This window comes from Parus major, chromosome 3, assembly GCF_001522545.3.
Source record: "Parus major isolate Abel chromosome 3, Parus_major1.1, whole genome shotgun sequence".
In the NCBI taxonomy this organism is placed as follows: Eukaryota; Metazoa; Chordata; class Aves; order Passeriformes; family Paridae; genus Parus; species Parus major.
The window spans coordinates 64,969,460-64,994,995 of record NC_031770.1 but is presented as its reverse complement, the minus strand read 5'-3'; the positions used below and the strand labels follow the sequence as shown (position 1 = coordinate 64,994,995).

The following is a 25,536-nucleotide window of genomic DNA, read 5'->3' as shown; positions in this document are numbered from 1 at the left end:
GGGAGAGAGGGTGAAAGAGAGCTTGAATAATCCCTTTTGCGGCCCCTAGATCGTGTGCTGCCGCCTCTGGGGAAATGTATCTGCCCTGTCTCCTCCTTGGGTCAGGAGCTGCCGACCCTTCTCGCCTTCCCTTTGAAGTCATATTTAGGTTCACAAGACAAGCTCTAGCTAGGGCTTAAATGTTGGGCCCTTCTTGGAAGGGAGGAAAATGCTGCTGGTGGCTTCGGATGGAGCAGCCGTCTCTAACTGACAGTTGCTGTGCATCTTTTTCTGGGCAAGTGTTGTAATTAACGTGCCCTTTTGATTACAGAAGGATGAGCCAGCTCCTGTGGAGGATTGTAGTGTCCTGGCTGTCTTCCCGGGCCTGCCACCCAGAGGAGCAGTTGCAGCAGGGAAAGGAGAGAGTCCTATGGTTATTTTCAGGAGTGAGACATTGATTTTGTATGCTAGGCAATTTTGCATAGGGAAATGCAAGTAGGAGATCATAAAAAAAGAAAAAGAAAAAAAAAGGGAAAAAGAAGAAAAAAGAAAAAGAAAGGGAAAAGAAAAGGAAAAAGAAAAGGAAAAGGAAAAGGAAAAGGAAAAGGAAAAGGAAAAGGAAAAGGAAAAGGAAAAGAAAAATAAAAAGAAAAAGAAAAAGAAAAAGAAAAAGAAAAAGAAAAAGAAAAAGAAAAAGAAAAAGAAAAAGAAAAAGAAAAAGAAAAAGANAAAGAAAAAGAAAAAGAAAAAGAAAAAGAAAAAGAAAAAGAAAAAGAAAAAGAAAAAGAAAAAGAAAAAGAAAAAGAAAAAGAAAAAGAAAAAGAGCAGAGAGACCCTGGGGAGCTATGTTCCCATCCTCCTGTCCCTGCTCTCTCTGTATCAGGTCTCACAAGAGATAGCAAAGGTGCTGGAGGAGCCTGTGCAGGAGTGTAGGAATGCAGGGATGCAGAGAGCACAAATGCAGATGGGCAGGAGTGCAGGTGTGTAGGAATGCAAGACTGTAGGAGTGTAAGAGTGCAGGGTGCAGGGACACAGGGTGCAGGAGTGTAGGAGGGCTGGTGTGCAGGGGTTCAGAAGTGCAGGGGTGCAGGTGTGCACTCTCCTGGGCCCCAGTCTCACACGTGGGTGCTTCATTTTGCCATGCTCAGCTGCAGCCCACAAAAGCACTGGCCAAGGATGGAAGCATTTCTTCAGGTATGTGCCAGTTGCTTATTCATTCATGGTAAAGGCAGGAAAAACACCTGGCAGGAGTGCTGTCCCACTAGGAGATATAATACCACATTGGATATTACTGAGGGTACTCCATCTCCCTGTAGCATGGCTCATTTCCTTCAGCCCTACCTGGCCTGGATACAGCTGCAAGATGCCCCTCCTCCCTCATCATACCCTCCCCAACTTCTCCACCCCTCTCCTTGACTTCTGTCTGCAGCCCAGACCCTGCATTTCATTTCCTCTCTGTTCTGCCTCACCCAGGCTCTTCCCTCCTGCACTTAGTACTCTGGCCTCACACCACAGCAGCAAGGAGCAAAGAAACAGTGTTAGGAGGGACACAAACTTTCCTGCCAAGGCCGTTTGCATGGAATCAGTATCTACGTGATAAACAGAGTTGGACAAACATGGGCCTTTTCAGGAAGAGCCAGTGCATTCATCTCAATCCTGCACCAAACCTCTGTGACAGGACCCAAGCCCTGGTTCTGATCCAGTGGAGAAACTTCTTCTCCCAGAAGCTGGGTCCCAAAGAACTGTGACAGCCCCAGTTGCGCACAGACACAAATGATTATTCTCTCTTGACAGACCTACACAGCTCCCTCCTTGTATTTAACTGCAGTCCAAGTGAGCTGGATCAGGAAAGAGACACTTGATAGCTGCTGTTTCCGTGGTTGAAATATTTGTGAAGTTAGCGCATAATCTGAAAGCAGAAGCTAATAAATTATAGGGTGCTAATTGGGGCCGGAGTGGAGCCGTCAATCATATTATCCTAAACACACAGAGACCCTCATAACCTAAAAAGGCAAGAAAGCTCCAGGAACGGCTCCCAGTTGTCACTAGCCATGACCTCCACTTCAGTGAGTGCACAGAGTCAAGGCAGAGAGTTTATTCTGCTAAGAAAATGCAAATCCTGTATTTAAGAGAGCACTTTTATTTAATTTTGTTTCTGCTCCTTGGGAGTGTATTTCCAAGAGAATGTTATTGTTTTCCTTTGCCACTTAACTTGACACTTCTGCCATTTAAAAATAAAAGTGTAGATCAGATTAGAATTTGCAATTTTTATATTTGCATAGTCCTTTGAATAACAGTTATAAGACTTTTTTCACACTCCAACTTCCTTGCACATAGGCTCGCTTTTTAAAAGCCATCCTATAACTCATATATCATTTATTGCTTCCTATGCCCCAGAAACATTTATTCCGCTTAGGATCTTCGGGACTCTGATCTGAATCAAAACATAACTGTGTAAACATGGTAACTATAGGGCATTTACAGCTATAGTCACTTTGTCACTACTTTTTCTTATATTGCTTCCATCAAGATTAAGTATTTTAATCATAATATTAAACTGAATCAAAGAATTCTGAAGAGATTTTCAGAAACACTTTTCCCCAGAAATGTATTTCTTTTTGAAGATAGGTAGGCATTCCAGAAAGCATTCCTTGAAGAGATCTGAATGGATAAGATCACCTTGAGGGCCATCACACTGCACATGCAGGACAATCAGGGGATCAGGTTCAAGCAGCATGGGCTTACAAGAGGCAGGTCTTGCTTGACTAAACTGATGTCCTTCTATGGAAAAATATCCCACTTAGTGGATGAAGAGAAGGCTGTGGATAATGTCTATCTGGACTTCAGTAAAGCTTTTGACGCTGTTTCCCACAGCATTCTCCTGAATAATCTGGCTGCTCATGGCTTGTCTGGGGTTTTAACCAGCTCACTGGGTAAAAAGCTGGCTGGATGACCAGGCCCAGACAGCAGTGATCAATGGGGTTACATCCAGTGGGCAGCGGCCACAAGTGGCATCCCCCAAGGCTCAGTATTGGGTCCAGTCCTGTTTAATATCCTAATCAATGCTCTGGATTACAAAATGGAGTGTTCCCTCAGTCAGCCTGTAGGCAATACCAAGCTGGGCAGGAATGTTGATCTGCTGGAAGGCAGGAAGGCTCTGTGGAGGGATCTGCACAGGCTGGATCCACAGGCCAAGGCCACTGGGATGAGGTTCAACAAGGCCAAATGCCAGGTTCTGGCCTTGGGTCGCAACACCCCCAGGCAGTGCTACAGGTTGGGGGAAAAGTGGCTGGAATACTGCCAAGGGGAAAAGAACCTGGGGGTGCTGGTTGGCATCCAACAGAACATGATCCAGCTGTGCCCAGGTGGCCAAGAGGGTCAATGGCATCCTGGCTTGTCTCAGAAATTGAGTGGTCAGTGGGACCAGGGAAGGGATTGTCCCTCTGTACTCAGCACTGGTGAGACCATGCCTGGAATTCTGTGTCCAGTTCTGGGCCACTCACGACAAGAAGGACGTTGAAGTGCACGATCAGAGAAAGGCAACAGAGCACAGGGAAGGGTCTGGAGCACAAGTTTTATGAGGAGAAGCTGAGGGAACTGGGATTGCTTAGCCTGGAGAAAAGGAGACCCAGAGGAGACCTTATCACTCTCTTCAACTGCCTGAAAGAGAGCTGTAGTGAGATGCCAGGCAACAAGCGGCAAGACAAGGGGACATATCTTCAAGCAGTGCCAGGGGAGGTTTAGGGTGGATATTAGGAAGAATTTCTTAATGGAAAGGGTTGTCAAGCAGTAGAATGGATTGCTGAGGTGGCAGAGTCACTGTCCCTGGAAGTGTCCAAGAAATGACTGGACATGGTACTTAGTGCTATGGTTTAGTTGGCAAAGTGGTGATTGGTCAAAAGTTGAACTTCATGGTTGTGGAGGTAATTTCCAACCTTGATTCTGTGAATCTGTGAAGGACATCAGGACTGGTGAAGGGTCTTGAGCACAAATCCTATGTGGAGCAGCTGAGGGAACTGGGGTAGTTTAGCCTGGAGAAAAGGAGGCTCAAGAGTAACCTCATCACTCTGTATGACTAGCTGAAAGGAGGTTGTAAGAAGACGGGGGTCTGTTTCTTCTCCTACGTAACAAGTGACAGAATGAAACAGCCTCAAGCTGCACCAGGGGAGGTTTAGATTGGTTTCTGTGGGACATTTCTTCTCAAAAAAGGCTGTCAAGCATTGGAACAGGCTGCCCAGGGAAGTGGTGGAGTCGCCATCCCTGGAAGAATTTAAAAGACATGTAGATGTGCTGCTCAGGGACATGGTTTACTGGTGTACTTGGAAGTGCTGGGTTGATGGTTGGACTCAATGATCTTAGAAATCTATTCCAACCTAAATGATTCTATTCTATTCCAGAAAGAAAATCCAGCTGTGTCAGCAGAATAAAAGAAGGAATTAATATCCAAACAGGGAGTGGTAATTTTACAACTCTGCTCTTACAGTAAAAGATAGAAGGCAGCGATGAACATCCTCCAAATGGAAGATGTCACACAAAGAAGTTAACACATCATAAAAAAGGTTATTTATACAGCAGTATCAGTTATGTCAGTAGCAATAACAAAAATATTTTGGCATCTTCAGTTGGCTTTGATACCCTGGGTTTCTGGCTATTTTTTAGAATTATAACATCAGTCAGAGTTGTTAAGTGTCATTATAAATAGAGCCATGACTGTTTGAAAAATCCAGCTGGTATACAAGCTTCTGCAACTAGAAGCGTGTGTTTAACAAAAATTTTCAAGAACTAATTAAATGAAAGTGAATTAGAATTTTTTAACCATTAACAGACCTGCCAGGCTATTTTACAGACATTCTTTTCTGCAACATCCTTTTTCAGGTCTAGCTGAATTAATATCAGCTTTGTGTAGAAGGAGGTACATTTGAATCTAGAGCAAAACTTGCCTTCACAGTTACCATGAAAATGCATAGTCCTAAACCAAAATTACAGAGGAACAGTTTCACCTGGTTATGCTCAGTAAAGCCACACCTGAGGACTCAAATCATCACCGACAGCATGCCATAGATGTCAAAGAAAATTTTTTAAAAAAAAAAAAAAAGAGGAAATAACCTGGACACATTAGTCAATTCAAATAGATGCTAAAATTTCTTTGTTGAAAATCATCGTGGAAAGTGAGCAGTGACTCTGCTGTCAGGATCTTTGTGCCCTTCTGTACAAGTGGTGACAGAAGCATATTTTGAGGGAATTGTGATCTAGATGGTGTTACTAGTCTCTGATATCCAGGGTACCAGGAAAGCTGAGGAACAACAACTTTAGTCTTAATGGACCCTGGCTTGAGATTCTCAGATAAGTTAGGCTGAGATGAACTTAGTCCTTGCCTTTCTTATCCTCACCACTTATGAGTTTCTACAGGTAACAAAGACTAACAGAAAAAACTTGTGTTAGCAGTGTAGCTATACAACCTTTTGCGTTTCTGGTGGTCATTTTCAAGTTTCCCAAAGCTTGTGATGATGCCATTGAATGAATGACAGTAAAGTGTTCCAGAGAAGATGAGACCTGAATGTTAAATATAAAAAAGGCAAAGAAATTGTCTTGACACCCCAAGTATTTCTGTCCAATGTAATAAAACCAAAGATGTCTTTTGCCTTTCGTATCTCAACAAATTTTATCTTTCAAGCTGTATAAATTTTCCCTTCAGAGCTCTTGACAGCCACATTCCCATAGGTATGTCACTGGGCACTCCCTCTATAGCACATGGGGATCAGAGAATGATCCTGCTATGCCAATGATTATTGGCATATCTCTCAGCTGCATGCACATTTTCATAATTTTATCTTTGTTCTAATACGAACTCAATATTCTTTTCATAAAACATTGGTTTTTCTTTCATAGTATCCTGATCATGGATCCCAAATAGAAAGCATGAGGTACACAGGTGTTGGATAGCTGTGGTCATCACTGTGTGCCAGCTTAAAAACTCTTGCAAGCAACCCTGAAAAACAAAAATGCACTGATGGCTGGGTGCTACCACCTGCTGTAGACCTGAAGATAAAAGACTTAGATCTGATGCCATTGAAAACACTGTCTTAGTAAATCAGTAACAGCTGCCATGGCCCTCCACGTTTATATAATTATTTACAAACATTAATTAATCACCACAGCATTTGTGTTGGGTTGCAGGAAGTTTTAATCATAGGCAGAAGTAGAATATTTTTCCTCTATTCATATGAATGTCAAGTCTGTAGTTGAAGGACTAGACAAACCAGCTACATCCATGTCTATCCAAGCACAGCTGAGAGTTCAGCCACAGCTGTTTGGGAGCCCAGCACTCGTGGGTTGTGTGTGTGGCATCATGTGTGCAGTGTGCTCATCATTGGTGCTCAGTGTTTGTTGTGCTGGCATCGAGGAACACTGAATAGCCTGAGACAGGAACTGGCTATGGTCCAGAGACTCACTTGGGGTGTCTTCTGATCAGTGCCTGGGGGTACATTTCTCCCCAGCAGCTTGGGGACTGTACTGGGCTGGAGTTTATTCACAGCAGCTCATCTTGTGTTGTATTTTAGATTTTCAACCAAAACAATACCAGTAACAAAGTAATATTTTAGATATTGCTGAAAAGTGACTGCACAAAATCAAAGCCTTCTCTGCTTTTCACTCTGTGCCCCTCCCCAGTGAATAGACTGAGGGTGCACAAGACATTGGGAGGGAACACAACCAGACAGATGACTCATATTAACCAAAGAGATATTCCATGCCATGTAATGTCATGCTTAGTGATAAAATGGAGGAGACTTAAAGAGATTAGTCCTCTTTTTTTTTTTTTCAGGAACTGGTGGGGCATAGGTCTACCTGTCTCAGGACAAATTTAAGCTAAACACTTGGAGACAGTTTTCATTCTGCTGTACATCATCTTAGCTTAACATATCTAACCTGATTTACAGCAGCTGAAAATTGGGTCCGCATGCCATATACTAGCCTTATCTCACTTATAATCTTTCTGATAAATATCTATTGCCTTTAAATGACAATTATCACCCTTAAATCCATCTCTACTTAAAATCTGTAGCCATGGAAGTCAAGACATTTGAAATCAAGGGTATTTTGACTCATTCCCTTGATCTGTGATAGGAGTGGGTAAAAACAGAGGCAAACACAGGCCAGGTAGTACCCATTTCCCTGCCCAAGAGAGAATGTGCTTAAGAAGTCTTTCATTCTCCTCACCCCTTATATGTGTATCTTCCCTACTCCATCAAAAAGTAGCACAATTGCCATCAGGCCTGTCAGCTGGAAGGCAAGAGGTGACCTCCTGATAGCAAACGAGTGTTGCTGAGAAAAACGTGAATCATCAAGAAGAGTTTGAATAAAGAGAGGAATCAACACTTCAGTAAGACAGAGAAAGTGAAATCATGAAGATGTGTAAGGAGAAGGGTGATAGAGAAATATGAGGGATTAAGACACTCTCTTCAAGTAGAATCATGGGTGAATGCAAGTGAGGCTAAGTTTTCCTGCATCAAATTCAGCTTTACCATAACTCAGTGGAATAGTTGCATTTGCATACTTCTCTAAGGCAGGAAAATGAGGGAGGGACAATGGAGTTTTGGCCAGTGTAGGAGTAGGGCCATGCTCAGAGCTCACTCTGTATCACTGAGCATGATGGCTGCAATTACGGGGAAGGATAGGTATTGTGTCTTCCACTGAATTCAACAAGTTATAGATCAGGATCCTCAAACTTGGATCAGTAAGTTAATTTTTTATCCTGTCCAATATATTTTTCATACTATTAGGTAAAAAAGGCATAGATCACTGGTCAATATCCTAAGGTTTCTTTTATTGGCAATGAATTAAACTTGATTCTTTTTTCTCATCATGCTGTGCTAAATGTTTCATTAAATCTAGGCTTGTCTTGCAACACTTACAAAATGTAAATACAGCAAGAATTACCTTCCCCTTTTTCCTTCTGTGCTGCTTTGTGTATTTGTGACTGCTTCAAGACTTGGAGGGCATTACTCCTTTTTGCTCTTTGTCACTGATGCTCATGTTGCCCACTAACTCAGTTTACACATGTTGGTTAGGCTCTCCCATGATTCAGACCTACACAAAACTGAATTGACTTGGGATATCACATCACAGGTGCTCACAAGGCCCATGAAAGCTATTGTCCTGACAAAATTTTGGGAGGATTGAAGGTTTCTCCCGCTAAAGAAAAAGCTATTGTATGGAGTCCTGTTGTTCAAAACCTTTGTCTGTGGCTTGCTGACTGAGCAGTCTTCTTGACTTAAGTGAAACTATGCACACAGAACACACTCAGGTGTGCTGGCTACAGAATAGGGATCCTCCTGGTTTCTGGCCAGCACATGCCATAGGTTAACAAACGTTAGTGATTTTTAAATTACTGAGATGGAAGGAATTGCTGTACAACCAGTCAAGCAGCACTCAAAGAGGAAGGAAACGTAATACAATATTTATTTGTTTATCCATTGCTCACGGTCTGGTGAGCATAGTGAAGTGCTGCAATTGTATTTATTAGCAAATTTGTCTTTTATACTGATTTTTAAATGAAGAAAAATATTTATATAATGCTTGAAAGGGCTTTTTCAGGAACTTTGAAGAACCCTAATTCAAAATATCTCAATTTATATTTTAGTGAAACTTTCAGATTCCACATTTTTTTTCATCTGTGTTGAATCTCAGTTTAAGAAACTTTTGAAGCTTGATTGCAGTGGAGCTGCTTCTTACAAATGTATACATTCTGACATCAGATAAAACCTTTACTACTCTCCAGTGTACCCCAATATCAAATATTTGCATAAAATTATAGCATGTTTCCAGCTTCCAGAAAGATGTCAGTGAATAGCTCTGTTTAATTTGCAAACTACTGCTCATGATGAAGGGTTAGGAAAAGCTTATAGCTGTCTTTTATTCAATAATTCTTTGAATAAAATTTTATTATATACTTTGAGCTGATCTCCAAACACACCGAAGAAGAGTACCTCCCTTCACCCAGTCTGATAAAAAATAAACTAGGATGATGAACACTCAAAAAGGAAAGGAGAAGAAATGTAAGGACTGTCCATACTCACAGATCAATTGCTGTGCAACTTAATATGCAAGATGATTGCAAACATTTGTTTAAATGAAGTAGGGAAGCAGACCACCTGCAGCAGTGGACAACCTGGTCACCCTTCTTCAACTGCTTTCTGATTTGAAGTTTGGTATTTATGTTGTTTCTTTCAGCTTGTAGAATCCTGTTTGTGCACAGTGAAGCTACACATCAACTGTTTGGTTTTACTCATGAGTGAGCTGGTCTGTTCTTTGAAGCAGCATAGGAAGAGCTGCCTTGTGCCTGAGGCATATGTGATTCCATAAATTTGATCAATACAACAGTAAAATCCTTTACTGTCTGATACATAGGGTTTTTTTGCTTTAAATTATCACATGTGAAGCACCCAAACAATAACATGTAGAAAATCAAAAGCTATGTAATCACTGTCTTATCCTAATATATACCACTTTGTACCTCATAATGTTTTCTGGTAGTTTTATTAGAGAGTTGCATTTTTATTTTTTTTTCCAGACACCTCTGTGTGATGACATGCAGAATATTTTCCTTGGCTTATGTCTTCTTTGAAGAGTTTTTTCTCTTCTTTCACTCTCTTAAACAGTGGCAACCAGACTTAACTAATTTCAGCAGAATTGATGCTTTCTTCATCTGAGTTGCCTTCTTTGACTAGTACCAAATAATTTAAACCCTCTTGATTCCTTGTTTCCGTTAGTGTGGCTGAAAGAACACTGTCTGAATCTGCACATGGGATATCATTATCTGCATGAAAAAAAAAATAAAAAAAGAGAAAACAAAAGGGAAAAATATTTTTTAAAAAAGAAAAAACAAAAAAAGGAAAAAGCAACAGCCCAGTAATATACATGTAGTATTAGAAAGCAAACAAAATCAGACAGCTGTTGGAGAAAGTTGGTCTAGTGGCCTCATAAGAATGATGATTCAAATTTATTTTCTGCTGTTGTCTGTGCAGACCAGTACTTGAAGCAAATCCCTTGGGGAATGTTGCTTATCAGTGTTCATACCTCCAGAGGCAGCAATACCATCATGAATACATGACTTGCTTCTTTTCCTTGTGAAGAAGCATAAAGCTAAAGTGATTTTAATGTGAACCTTTGTAGCAATCCTTCTGTAGTAATCCTGTAACACTGGCAGTTTTCTATCTACAAAATCATTATATACTGTCTCTCTAGATGACTAGTCTAGACTTCTGTCTCCCCAGTATTCTGCCCTTCTAGAAACTTAAACTTGGCAATCCACTGTGTTGTTCATGTTTTTAAAAACTTTCCATTTTTTCTCTAATATGATGCAGTTCATATACATATATATAGTTGCTTGAAATCTAGTGCAGGTGATATAAATATTTAAAAATATAGAAATGTTTAACACTAAAGTTATAACTGCTACTATTTTTTTGCATTTATTTTTGTAGCATGCACCTTCTTTTATTACACTCCCTCCTTATTTTACTTCGCAACTGAAAAATAAAGAGTGTGACATTCTGGGTTATCTGTTCAAAGGAATCATAAGCATTGTGCTATTCCAGCAGGCAACACACAATTTATTATGTCATTATAATCACATCTCCCCAAGCTATAAAGTCGGAAATTTTTTCCACATGTAAGAGTCCATTATCATAGGAAATAATATCAGGAAAAGTCTGAAAGATAATTTTGATTTTAGAAACCTGTTTGCAAGATGGGATTTGGGACACAGAGCAAACTGTGGTCACATACCACAGTGACTGACAGCAATATGAAATCATTTGATACTCACTTTGTCAGTTCAGGGCTATTACGGCCATATTTAGTAATTCAGCTCCAACTAAGACTTTACCAACAAATTCAGCTCTTTGTAGTTGATTTTTTGTTTAATTTAATGGCAGCCTTCAGGGACAAGTTGCTTTGGAAAAGGCACACAGGCAAAGGCTGAGGGGACATTTGCAGCAAACTCTTAAGAGGGAAACCTTAAAATAAGGACTCAAGTAAAACTGGGTATTTACAGACCAGACATATGCCGGCTGACCTGCCTAAGTATAGAACACTAGAGGAGCATTCAGATTTGTTTCCTGTATAAGTATCTGGAACTGATGAGGTGATGTTTACACAAATGTGAGTATGAGGTCACTGAGATATTTTTACCAGATATATAGATACATTACTAATTCTTTCCCCAATAGGTCTGAAGAACTACAGAATATGTAAAATTTTATAATCCTCTTTCAGCTTATGTGCCTCTGTGTTTCTCATTACAGAAAAAAGGAGTTAAAAAATCAAACACCTTGCCTTGGTTTTACTTTGAGCTGTGGGAATGCAATAAGGAAGAAATACTTTTTTTGCAGAATATTCTTACCATATCCAATGATGGAGGAAGAACATAATATTGATGACCTTTCTCCTATGACATGACACGTGTAATGTGTAAGGTACATTGCCAATTTCACAGTGACATTTTTGACTGTAAGAGCCCTTTCCTTCACTGTTGAGTCATCTCTTAGTGCAGTGTTCAGTGCTCACAAAACTTTAGTACCATTCTGCTCCAAAAGGCAAAGCTACACAAAGATCTCGAGTTGCATAGTACAATGCTTAACTGTTAGGTAAGTCAGCAAAGCAAGCAAATTATTTTTGCTCATTTAGTTGGAGCAGAAGAATGGATGGAGACAGAAAATACTAAAAATGAGTGAGTGAAGAAAAGATTCATGATATGTTGTGAAATTGCCCCAGAAATGTGAGGACTATAAGCACAACCAGCACCCTGGGAAGCTATAAGTCAATTCAGAAAATTCTGAATAATCTTTGGAAGGCCTCCCCGAAAAAATGTTAAGAAAATGAAGGAAGATAGAGAGAAACTGGAGTGGTGAGGCAGGTCAGTATATTTATGAGATATCATTATTTTCTTTTCAGTTTTAACATCGCTAAAATTAGTTGATTGATGTACAGTCATGCTGGGTTATACGTGAGTAAATGCAGGATAAACCGTGTGATGTGATCCCCTCAGATTTCACAAGCAAAGCTGGGCTGAGTCAACAAAACACCCCAAGAGGAGACATCCAAGGAGCACCTTCATGAAATCTGAAGTCATGCTGGAGAGTCAGCTCTACAGGCTTAAATTCTAAAGAGTTGTCTACACTGTGAACTACTGCATAGTTTAACAACCTATCTCAGGGAATGAGACAGGCTTGCTCTGTCAGTCCAGTGCTTTGTACAGGCTGAGGAGTACCCCAGCACCGAGAAGCAGGATCCAACTGAGCTGTGTTGTCCCAGGCAGACCACTTCCGATAGCTAAAATGGCAAGCTCAAAGCTCAGCATTGGACTTGCACAGACACACGTCTCAGGTCCTAAACGCACATGGCTTTGACCTTGCTGGATACTTTTCCTAGCAGAGCTGTGCTTAAAGGTTAAATCTTGTGCTTAGAACTTGTGCGTAAAGCACATCTGAGCCAAACTCCAGGTAAGTTAATTACAGCACCTCACTCCAGGGACGGGCAGAAGCTTACTCTAGAGAACCCCACATTAATTGACACAAGAAACAATGATCGCCTGACTCATACTAATGAGGAATAGAGTTTGCTTGCTTAGCCTCCTCTGAGAAGACCAGCCCTGACCTGATAAAATCTGTGCTTCCCCTTTCCCAATCCCAGCATCTCAGTCGGCCGCTTCCTGCCGCAGGGCAGCCACAGTGCCGAGCCGGGCCATGCATCCTGCCTCACGATTGCAGAGTGCCTTTCCTTGCCGGCTTGGTAAACTCTGGGGGCTCACAACATGTTTTGAAGTCCTGCCTGGAAGGGTGCAAATTTTTGTGATGTCTTGATAAGCAGATGAGGGGGTTTTGGTGTTTAAATTCAAGAAGGTGACAACATTTAAGAAGAGAAAGAATGTCAGTAGAAAAGCTGATTGGTTGAGACTGAATAAACTGATCTAGAGATGCTGATCTTGTATTACAGCTATTTCAGGGCCAGACCCTCAGCTAGCATAAATTAATGAAGTTCCATTGAAACCAGTGGGCTGCCACCAATTTACACCAGCTAAGTAGCCAGCCTGAGACGTTACTAATTCCGGGTGACATAATCCCATATGATGCTTAGCACCTTCAGTATGGTAAGGTATTTAGAAGTCCAGCCACATTTGCTGCTTCTCAGTAACACCCTCCTCTTTTTCTCGTACATACTCTGTCCCTTGTCGCTGATACACAATGTATGTGGCAGTAAACAAGAGACTGGCTGACTTACTGGCAAGGATGAAAGATATACCCCAGAGCAAGCACATTTGAGAGAAACACCTGATGACATATCTTTGTTAAGGGTGAAAAAGGTGGCTATTGAACCTTGACTTCTTTACCTCAACCACATTGGTTAGCTCGAGGAGACAGCTCCTGTGAAGAGAGTATTTTCCTGGTACCTGATGGCCACCTGGACCTGGAGGGGCTGTGTTTCAGTTTCTGCACATAGCCAGTAAGAATATAAATAGAACAAATATATATCCGTTTTAATACTCCACTCTGTATTATGTATCAGTGGAGATATATCTGTGTTTCCTGCCTAATGAAGCATATGATCCTGCATGGTTTGAGGGTGACTCACTGAGCTTTGCTATTCTGTCAGACATTAAAGGTGCTAAAAGTGAGAATTTTGTTCACCCTACATTTCCCCTGCATTTATCTGCTCAAAGCAGTGTCTTTCTTTTTATTTTAATATATTTTTTAGAGAACTATGTGCTGAAATATCTGTGTGCAAGAGTTACTGTCTTAGTAATTACAGATATAAACTTGCTTCTTACCTAGTTTATTAAAATTTATAATATACATGCACAAAAACCCTCCCAGTTCCACATTTGCTGCAATGCAGTAAGGCTATACAAATAGAAAAGCACTCCCTTTCTCCAGGTTACAAAACAGGATTCATTTTACCACATTTTAACCACCCAGGTCTTACACATCCAATTTAAGCTCCTTGCCTAGCCTGTTTTTACAATCAACAGAGAAAGGAGGAATGAGTCGCTTTGTGGAGATGCTTGATCCTTGCCTTTATACATCAACATCCCCTGAATATGTCTACAAGTCTTTGGTGACTGTCAAACAGCCTAGACACCCAGTGCAAATGCAGTTTTTATGTTTTAGTTGCCTGCATCTATCCACATCTGTCTACAAAAATGTGCCTCTTATAGTCTTCTACCATTGGATTTTTTCCTTCGGTCTATGGCAAAGTATTGGCGTGACTTCACTTGCAGCATCATACAGCTCATGTGCACTCTCTGGAATCAAACACCATTTGTCTGGAGTGCAAAGAAGAAATGATTACACCACCAAGTTCCCCTTTTCTTGCAGCGTTGTAACCACTCACTCTTTTTTGGAAGCAGCTTTTTCTCTGACCTCTGCAGGCTTTGGGTCAGCCACTCACTAAGCTAAGTGGGGAAGAGGATTACTGAATTTCAGAAAAATACAAAGGAGACTAGATACAAGGTTCTAAAAATGTCTCTTATCAACACATCTGCTTTAGAGAAGCTTCCGTTCGCCCAAGTGATTACGTCCATAGAGGTGTGTGGAGTAGTTTCTAAAAGGCAGATGGGTTTAGGAAAATAAACTGATGACTTACATGGGCAATAGAAAACAGGTACTCAGCTAGTACAGAGTGTGAACATATAATTAATGATGAAATAGATGATTCTAGCTTTAATATCAAGTCCTCTCAGTGCAAAATTTTGCAGAAATTTCAAAAAATACAAATGACACTTTAAGCAAGTACTTGAACTGCTGAAGAAATAAATACCCTGGCTTTGGAAAGAAATTACTAAATTCTAACTCTTGTATCTTCCTACATTTTTCAAGCAATATCTCCAGTTTAGGAATTTTAAAATCATGGTTTTGAGGCCAAATATGTTTCCTTTCAGTCTTTAGTCTTTTATCCTGGATTTTCTCTAACTGCCTGGCATCTCCTCTTGCCAGAGCAGCCTCTTTTTCTGAGCAATTAGATATCTTTTCTATATAGGTCCAAAAGGCATTGTGAGGAGCAGCCCTGATAAGAATAGTCCTTACAGGTCATAAAGGCAAGAAGTCTCTCCAGCTGCTTAATACCCAGTTGTCTGATGTCAGGAAAGGCGTTTGCCAAATCAAACAGCTGTTTCCATCTGTAAAGGGGCACTCACAGAACCTGAAAAGCTATAGTGCTGTCTTATATGTGCAAATGTAAAAGCTGATGCCTGAGAATAGATGGTCCAGTTATTTTTACAGCAACGCAGGGCCGTCCTAGCACGCTGCATTTCTTGGAACTGGAGGAAGAACAGACTATCTTTCCACAATGAATGGAAACTTTGGTGACAGGGTCAGTAAATTCCCATTGAATTCAAAACCCACTGGTGTCTCAGTCCTCCAGCTAGGTAGTTCTGCCCTCACTCAAATAAACATTGTTACTGCTACTTTAAGACCATAATCTATGTCTTGGGAAAGCCTGTCAGAGCAAGAAGGAAAAACCCCAAACTGGTAGACCCCAGTCCTGAGTTTGTTTCCCTCCCTTCCAGTGCAGCAGTGTCAGGAGGAGCTGGTATTGCTGAGGCGTGTTTATTGACACTTGATGCCTACTTTAGAAGGGTAACTCTTGCAATAACACAGCATGTGCCCCTTTTGCCATCCCCATGCTATCCTGTTAGCACGCTGTCCACTAGCAGACTGTATTGGTTTACCCACACTTGCCATCTCTGTATCATACTGCACTGGCATTAAGGTAATCGTGAAAGTCTAATGTTTTTCAGCACTCCCACCTATAAAAATCATCGATAGCATGTATGGACCTGCTAGAAGTGTGGCTACCCATGGGCAGGTAAGACTCAACAGAACTTGGAAGATGCATGATTCCCTGTAAGGCTAAGTATCTTAGCTATTTTGAGGCATGTAATTTCACTTTGCTTGACATTTGTCTTTCTTTTGGAACTAGGTCACCCGGTGAGAGCAAGCATTTCTTGGCTGGAGGCTCACGGCTGGAGTTTCATTACACACAAAGGCCAATGACCGTGTAGCATTTTTGGAAAATGTTATCGAGGACAATCCATCATGGAACAGACTTTTGGATTATTTGTTTTGGCTGTCATCTTTCTACTACTACTACTACTACGAACACAAGTTCACTTAGTCTCAACTAGAAATGACTACAAATTTTAAAAATTACTAACTTATTATACAATGTGTTACAAATTACAGTCTGAAACATATTCCATGCCCCAAACTGTTTTCGACAGGGTCACAGCAGAGCACACATTTTAGTCTGGAAACTCAAGTAGTACCTGAATGGCCTTTTCTTGCTTGAATCAATCTCACTTCTGTAGCTCACATCTCACTGAATTCCACTGCATGAGACTTACACAGCAGGCAGGAAAACTGTCTAATTAATTCAAGGCTGGAGAGCTACAGAAAACTGACGTGCATGTGTCCCTGATCAGATAATCCAGCAACATTAAGACATCAGAAGGACTCTAGAGCTTCAGTCAGATAAAGAGCACAACATTTTAATGGGCCTATGGATGGGGAAAGAGGGAGATAACCTACAGGTGAATTATAAATATGTGCATTATAGAGACATGTAAACAGCTAGTCAAATGTTTAGTCTTTTAAAATACATTTAAATGGAAGGATGACATGTAGATGAATAAAATTCAAGCTACCCTCTTTCCTGATGGATATTTCCTATATGAGAATCACCAGATGAACCTGAGGGGAAGTTAAGAAGGACTTTTGAGAGCTGAAGCATGAAAAACATTGAATGGAAGCATGAAAACAGTTGCTTTGTCTTTTCCTCCCACTGCAGATCCAGCAATGGGTCTGTGGGAGCAGCAGCTGGGCAGAACCTATGGAAAGGGAAGAATAGGGGCAAGTTGGGTGACAGAACATGGCAACTGGTGGGAAAAAGTCCAAAGCTCAGAAAGAGTATGCCAAGTAGAAGCTCTGAGGGACAAAGCTCTGCCTACACTGATTTCCCTGCCTACCACAGTGGGCCAGATTTTACCAACTAAGTTATTATAAACAGGTTTAATGATGTATGATTTTAAAAGTGACTGCTGTCATGAGACCACCCTTAAAGTCCATTTACTACCATATTTTCTCTGCTAAACTGATTTTTTTCAAATTTTTATCCTTTAAACTGACACTTTTCATGGAAGCCTCAATCCATGTTCTCCTTTGCAACTTGGAAATTTCTAAGAATGTAACTTTTGTTCCTGGCAAATAAACAAAACAAGGCCATTTTTCTCTGTGACCTCTGCTGTGTGGTAGAACCTGAAATTTTGGCAAAATAATGTTTCTTACATTAATAACATGTATTTATCATCACAGTGAAAGTAATTATTTGCTTAGACTGAGCAAGTTAGCAGCTGGAGAAAGATCAGGCTTATCTGACACATGTTCAGCAGAGACTTGCACTGAAACTAAAACTCTTTCATGTTACATCTGTGCCAGGCCTGCTCCACCACAAATACAGCAACATTCCATCCCAAGAAGCAGAAAGGTAGGTTTCTCTAGAAATTTCAGCCCTGCTAAAGATTTTGACAGATACTGATGTAATGCCACAAGAACTTCTTAAGTCCATTAGTTTTCATGTCTCTGTTGTCTGTGGAGGTAGGGAACACAGAGATGTCTAAGCTAGGAAACCAAACTAGCTCAGGAGAAGGTGCAAGCAATTGAATCAGTACAGCCCTGTGTCCAGTGGATGTTGTGCTCCTGTAGCCATCTGAAAAAACATCTAGTCTGAGATACTGCAGCTGAGATGTTGTATTTTGGACACAATCCTGAGTAACATGTTTGGAGGGACCCTACTTGAGCAGGGATGTTGGACTGGGTGACTTGCAGTGGTCCCTCCCAGTCTCACCCACCCTGTGATTCTATGTGAACCAAATTAAATATGGCAAATCACCTGGATGCCAGGCATCATCAGTGAAGAGTAAGGCAAAAGGTGACCCCATTCCTGCTGTGATACATGCCAAAAAACAGGAGCTGTCACTTTCTGCTTATGACTACAGAGCTACCTAGAAGAGTATCCTAGATGAGACTCCTAGCCTGTAGACAGCTGCACTTAGGTGAGATAAAGTCCATCCAAAACATAAGGCCTATTACCTTGGGCATAGTGCCTAATTAATTGGCTGTAGTCCTTTCCTGAGCTAATGCCAGGCTTACATTTGTGCCAGACTATGTGTCTCTTTCCTGAATGCTGTTATTGAGAGCTAGGATACCCTTAAAGAAACTAAAGAGTTACACTAAATGAAAACTGTTTTTCATTATAGAATGAGAGTACAATATCAACTGTTCAAAAAACATGAAATTATCTGTGCTGGCCCCTTCATGTCTTTATAAAGTTTTTGGTCTTGTAATGTAAACATGCTGTGAACAGACTGGATTTGAGGTAAAGAGAAACCACAGTGGAAATAAACTTACATTTGTAAACCTTCACCAACTGATAAAGATTAGCAAAATATCAAACTGACAATTGAACAATGCCAGTGAATTGAACATATGTAATATCCTGAAGAAAAAATGTCTAATGAGTTGTGTAACAGAATACTGTGTCATTCCTGGGATGGACCAGGAAGTTTTTAGGTAAACATTAAGTACTGAAGTATCAAAACTGTGAATCAGAGTGAGTTTCCTACTTCAGTAACAATTTGTGACAGGGAAAAAAAATACAAACACAAAAAATTGCCGCCAAAACTAAGCCTTTAGATATTTTAGAAACAGTCAGGTTTGGTTTTTCTAGAATGGGAAATAGTTCTTTTGCCATTAATATTTTACATTATAAAACCATAGCATGTAAACAGATTAAATGAAAAAAAATTAATCTGTGAAACAAAACTGAAAATAAAAACTTTATTTTCATAGAATTCATATCACATCACATTGTTTACTAATATTGTTCACTTTTTCTCAATATTTAGTTAGTCAGGAATTACTGCAGGATGTGAATAGATTGTTGTTCTGGCCCTGCCAGGACGTTCATTTCCATATTTAGATGACTTACATCCCAGTTGCACAGACAACTTCAAATTTAGCTTTACCTTTTTTCTTAATTCCTGTCTTCACAACCTTAGTAATGTTCTTAGATAATTGCGCTTTGTTGTGTCCCATATCTTAAGCATGTCTTCCCTAACATCACTTACTTTATTCACTCACAGAGTGCAGAGCATAGGCAAGACCAGAACTGATCAGGGTTTGGGCTTGGATAAAGGCTACCTTACTAGGGTGCCAAAATTATGCCCCATTTTCATGTGGCTGCTGAATCAGTACTCCTAGAGGAAGTGCCTATGGCCGTGTTTAGATCATGGAGAGGCCGTAGATGTCTTTGAAATTGGGACAGATTTCCACGCTGAAGCCTTCTAAGGATCTCCTGGCTCTGCAAGGATCTTAAGCATCTGTTTTAGAAGAACAGGGTTGTGAACTACCAAAAATTTAGAGGCAAATTTGACGTCTCTGTGTGCCAGGCTTTATTAAAACTTCACATGGGCCTTTTTGCTTGGCAATCTTACACATCCTTTATCTAAGTTGTACCTAGCAGACACATAATGAATCTTTTCCAGTTCAGTATGATAGAGGTAAATCTTTGCTGCTTCTATTTGACAGCCAGAGAATTTGAGGCAGTGGCAAATGCAATGAAAAGCACTTTGCTTACAGGGCAGAAGGCACAGGAATAGCAGGTGCTGCCCCAGACTCACCTTCAAAAGCTTCATTGATGACTCCAGTTGATGACTCCTTGTCTTCAAGGCAGTGGGTGAAGGACAGTGGAGAGTGTATTATCTCTTGCAGTTTGTCATGAATATAAGAGAAAGTAGGTCTGCTGTGAGGTTCTTGGGACCAGCACCTTGCCATTAAATCACATCTGGAAAAAAAAATTATATGAAAACAAAAATGATAATAGAATCATTCATTTCAGCACTTAACATTCAACATCTGAGATGCAAGTTTGACCTAAAAACTTTCTGTGTGGTACAAAGATTATCATCAGCTGCTGAGGCAATGAAAAACAAACTAAAGATCAAATTAAAGTTGGGAATATTTACCATGAAGTGTTTTAATTTTTCAAAGATGGCTATTTTTGAGACTGGAAGCAGACATAACACTTACAAAAAGAAGACACATTTACCATAGGCATCTACTCTCACTGAAGAAGTCAGGAATACTTTTTAAGAAGGCAGACAAGGAGGAAATTCTCTCACAAAGAAAAAAAAATAAAATAAAATAAAAAATGGAACTGTAAAATCAGAAATTAACCTGAAGTTTTCACTTATTTATTCCTCCTTCAACTTTCAACTCAAGCTATCTCACATTCATGAGAAGTTCAAGACAAACCCTCCAGCACAAGGAGAGTTAATTTCAACTTCTATCTCCAGACCAAAACAAATAGGAATTAGTTTTCCAAAGGCAAAAATGGTATGTATTTCCTCTGGGTGCAGGGATTCCAGACCACCTTGTACAACACTATTCCTACCATTTAGTAGAAAATTTAGCTCCTGTTTGTCTAAATGATAGGGTTGGTTTTTATTCCTTGCTCAAGGTGAGTTTATGCTACACAAAACCAAATCCTACAAAAGCCAGGGAGAGACAGGCTGAAAACCAAAACACAGCCAACACCTGGACATGCTAAGTGTTGGGAGTGGAAAGAGGTGTTAGAGTCTCAAAACCAGGGAGCAGCCAGTGAAAGGCTGGTTCAGGAAGCCGCATCTGGAATGTGGAGCATTTACCTCTAAGCCTTAAGTTCAAACCCTCCCCTGACAAACATCTTCCCAGACCTGCTGCTATGTGATACCAGGCATTAATCTGTTATGTGAAATGAATTGGCTTGCTCAGATCCTCGCTTATCCATCTTAAAAAGAAGACTGCTGTCCTTCACCACAACTGGGAATCTTAAAAAGCCCTCAGTGACAGCTGGAAGGAATCGCTTGACTTCTGATTTTTCAATTATATTTTTCATTAAAATATTAGCGTCAAGTGAGAATGTGAGTAAAAAAATTGTTTCAAAACCATTTTCCATCAACTTGTATTCTTCTGGTTTTCAAGCTGAACAGAGTGATTTTTCAAAAGGATTCCATGAAATTTTGAAAATTTGTTTTAAGAATCTAAAAACTGGTAGTAGCTTCCTATCACTCTGGAGCACTTCATCTGCTTACTTTCAGTTGCACTGGTTATTGATGACCCTGGAAATATAGAAGGAAAAGGACTGAATAGGACTCAAAATAAGGTTAAATAACTGTTTTTCCTTCTGCTGCCAGAAAAGTGTCTGTCATGCTGAATTCCAGCCTTGGATGCTGGAAGCCAAACAATCTTCTTTCTGGTCATGCTTGTTGGTAGGATATCTAGGAAAAAAACATGAGTTCAGGTGCTTCATCAGGTTTGCACTTGGGCTTTCATGAGCAGAGCCTTATGGAAGAAAGAGCCAGCCACTGACCAAAAGAGAAACAGGAAATGATACATAAGTCAAAGACAACTAGAATGCCTTGGGCTGGAAGGGACCTTCAAGGATCATCTAGTCCAACCCACCAGCCACATGCAGGGACATCTTCCACTACTTCAGGTTGCTCAAAGCCCCACCCAACCTGGCCATGAACAGTTCCAGGGATGGAGTATCCACAACTTCCCTGAGCAATCTTTTTCAGTGTTTCACCACCCTTACTGTAAAATAATTCTTTCTGTTTTACAATCTAAAATTACCCTCCTTTCATTTATGAAACAAGAAAATTGCTAGTGTCGATTGTGAATATTTTTGTTTTGCTTCCTATGACCAATCTCTATCTTTCTAAATAACAATTTTTTTGTTGGTCAGTCTGCTTTATAACACCATTCAGTTTTGCTATGGAGTAAGGATATTAACTTCTGACAAAACTGTAATTCAGTACTGTAATTTTCTCATTTTAATTATATTCCATATTTTTATTTCCTAAATCAAATTACTTGGTGATTGGCTTAAAATATCAGTACTGGTATTTTTCACTAAGTGTTTAATTCAGATAGGCTTTAGGTTTCTAATGACAAAAACGTTCATGCTCTCTCAGAATATATCTGCAAATTTTACACGTACAGCTATCTGTGGCATGGCATTTGGCTTTTAAGGCATGCTGTGACATCCAAAGTTTTAAGTCATATGGCTCAAACTTTCATTAGCTCAGAAATGTATGAGACAAGTCAAGAGGGTAAAAGATAGCTTAAGATACCAAGATACACATAAATAAGAGATTGAACATATTCCTATATTTCACCATAGCCCAATGACCCCATACATGGGCTAGGAAATAGTGCATCACTTCAGCATAAGAAAGACACCCAGGGGATTCCCCTACTTCATGGGCAAAGCCTGTCAGGAAAAAATGAAAAATGACAGTTCCAAACACAACATTTGCTAAAGGTTTATGTTAGGTTTAAGAACTAACCTTTACACTAGATGAACACCTACACACCTACATTTCACACCTGTGTTTTATCTGGGAGCGACAACCAAATATCCAACAGAGCTGCTTATGTGGGTCTAGTTAGAATTCAAGAGCCTGGAAAAGTAAAGAACTAATATTTGGTATCTGATATTGGAGGCACAATGTGAACATTCCTGAAATGCATTATAATGCACAGAAGCTGTAGGTATTACCAATTTTTTTCTCACATGAAATGGGAAATAAAATTCATGCGTGATTTTTTTTAGAAAATGAGAACATTTGTCATGATGAGGAGCCCATGATTTTATCTGATGCATTCTGTGCAAAGTTGCCTTCTCTCTCACTCTCTTAATCCCTCCAGGGGATCATTCCCAGAAACGAACAGCAAAAAGTTTTAGTTACCAGACTGAAATTTCTTATCAAAGTCAGTTGTGTAAGTTTGCATGGGACTGAGCATTCAGTGAAATTGCAGTTTCAAGCCAGCAAATGTCCTGGTGCTTGTACAAATTCTCTAGACTGTAATTCATGGCCTTTGAGGATCTGTGTTAAATTATAACTCCGTTCAGTCCTAATCTTGGCATTCTCTTGCATACAAACCTCATACCCAGGTGGCTGTGCCAGATGTGGATCTCTGACTGAAAATGAAGTTACATTCATAGATCTAATTCATGTTTCAATTCATGCGCCTCATTTATACATCCCCAAACCCCTTTTTCAATTCATTACCAAGCTTTGCCTAGCCACAGTTCTCTGGGGAAAAGTGATTAGTCCCTGAAGTAACAACTGTGGAGGCAAGGGGAAGAATTTCCCCCCCTTCCAAACAAAAAAACACCTAAACAACCCACTTCCTTCACACCTTTACACCCCAAGGTTTCTATGCCAGCCCTACTTGCACTTGCAGTGTAAGCCTACCACAGATTCCTAAACACTTCTCAGCTGAAGTACTTTGGCCTTTGAACTCTCTTCCTATCAGTGATGGTTTGTTTTGTCAAATGACAATGAGCAAGCCAAAGTGCTGAGCAGACAATTACTGACTGCTGATGTCCTGATACAGGTTCAAAACCACAAGGAAGGAAGCAGGAATGTCAAGAATTCCAGCATGCCATTAATGACCTAGCAAAGCAGCAAAAAGCTGTTTACCTATTGACAGAAGCTGTATGCAGGTGCTGAGTGTTCACCAAATGAGATAAAAGATGGTGCAAGAGTCTAAGCTCATCAGCTCTTTGCCTTTCAGAAACTACTATTAGGCACTGATCCTACAAGTTACAACAGGCAGGCAAGTATTTAAGATCTATCTGCTATGCTAAATTCAGGATCTGGGACCTTAAAAATTATTTCAAGCAAAGTCTTCTTGATTTTTCTGAAGATCAAGTCACTTAAGGCGATTTATGAGCCTTTGCTTAAATCTAAATGTCAGACTAGTACATGGATTTAGCTGCTTCCAGTGCTTTTTTATTCACAGGATAGCTTTTTTGCTAATTTTTTTTTGAGAAAACCTTACTCAACAGAAAATATTGCAATTAAAATTTCTTTGGACTTTCATTTGTTCTGTGACTTCCAGTTCTCCCTCTGTTATTAAAATAAATTCTAATCTCTTCAGTTCTTCAGTTCCTCCAAGTGCAAAAGCTTGGTTTGGTTTTCTTTTTTGTGTTTTTTGTTGCTAACATGGTATTTCAGCTATATCTACATAATGATAAGTAATCACCTTCTCTTAAACTCAGAACATGGTAATTGGTATAAGATCTATCACAGAGTTATTGGCTTGCCAACCACAGAATTATTGTCAAGTCTTTTCCTCAGCCCTGTGAGTAAGAATTGTTCACTTTCAGTAGCTTCTCCTATTTGTAGAACCACCTGTCATGTGCATTGCTGTGACTGCTTTTGCTGAGCCGGTGATAAAGAAATTGACACATGAAATTAGCAATACTGATTGTTAAACTCATGTTCTGCTTCCTCTTTTGTACAACTCTGGTCAGTATGGGGTTGATCCACTGCATGTATTTATTTTATTCTGTTAATTGCAAGAATTTTGCAATTAAACTTGGGTTTTGTGCTCAAGACACAAACAGTTATCGAAGGATTTATCCAGTCCAGCTAAAGACTAAACAGAAGTGCAGACTTTCCTTTTCATGTACTGCTTAACCTATTCCTATTGGCTTTTTTGAGTTCTCTCTACAAAGGGCAGAGTTTATTAGTCACACATATTCTAATATTAGCCTATTCCTGCACCTACCATTAAGAAAAAGTTTTGTCCATAGTCACAGACACATGATGTACCGAGACCAATAAAATCTTTCTTAGAGCCATCTTAACTTCTAACCAATACCTTCAGGTACTCTCAGCCTGTTCTCACAGTACTACCAGATCCATGCCTCAAATTCTTATTCACAGGCTGGACTATTGGATGAATTAGTAGCAGGTTGGCGAGTTCTATTGGAAACAAAAGTTGAAGATGTTGGGATCTCCATGGGCATGACTAGCTTCCAAAATGATGACCAACTGGAAAAAAGCCTCTTGCTTCTTATAAATAATATCAGCAACATTTAAACAAAATTAACTTACAGGTCATCAGGACAATTGTTTGGAGATTCCAGCCTTCCTCCTGATCGTACATGGTGTAAAACTTCTGTATTGGAGAAACCTGGATATGGCTGTTGACCCAAAGTCAGTGTTTCCCACATTAGTACCCCAAAAGCCCTGAGAAACCATGAAAGAAAAAGAGAGGAAAATTAATAACCATAGTCATGATGAAATCTCCCTATTAACAGTTGGATTGTGTCTAACCTAAGAATAAGACTCAGAAAAATTAGGAGTAAAAAGACTTAATTCAGTTTTGTCCCTAAGCCAGCCTCTGGAATAGCTAAAATAAATGTGTAGAACTGAGATGCAGCTCAGGAGACACTGAGTGCCCACATCTTCCCCGGGCAATACTCAGGTTGAGCAGGTCCTTATAGAAACAAGTGTTTTGAAATCTCTAGAGGTGTGGTTTAAAATGGAGAAAGACAAGTTCCTCTAAGCACCACTTGTGGAGCAATCAGCACCTCATTTGGTTTGGCACAGAGTACTAAGCTACTTTCTTAGATAAGTGCAAGAGCAGCAGTCAGATGGGTGAA

At 40.1% G+C, this 25,536-nt stretch overlaps 1 protein-coding gene across 1 annotated transcript in view; it reads right to left on the bottom strand.

The window, feature by feature from the left end:
- Positions 1-8,863: 8,863 nt before the first annotated feature.
- Positions 8,864-25,536, bottom strand: part of ROS1 (ROS proto-oncogene 1, receptor tyrosine kinase) — a 69,618-nt gene continuing 52,945 nt past the window's right edge. The window contains exons 42-44 of the mRNA XM_015623534.1: positions 24,986-25,120; positions 19,715-19,878; positions 8,864-9,796 (exon numbers count right to left, since the gene is read on the bottom strand). Of these exons, the coding sequence (XP_015479020.1) occupies positions 9,651-9,796; positions 19,715-19,878; positions 24,986-25,120 (445 nt within the window). The 3' untranslated portion in view covers positions 8,864-9,650. The remainder of the gene's footprint in view (positions 9,797-19,714; positions 19,879-24,985; positions 25,121-25,536) is intronic.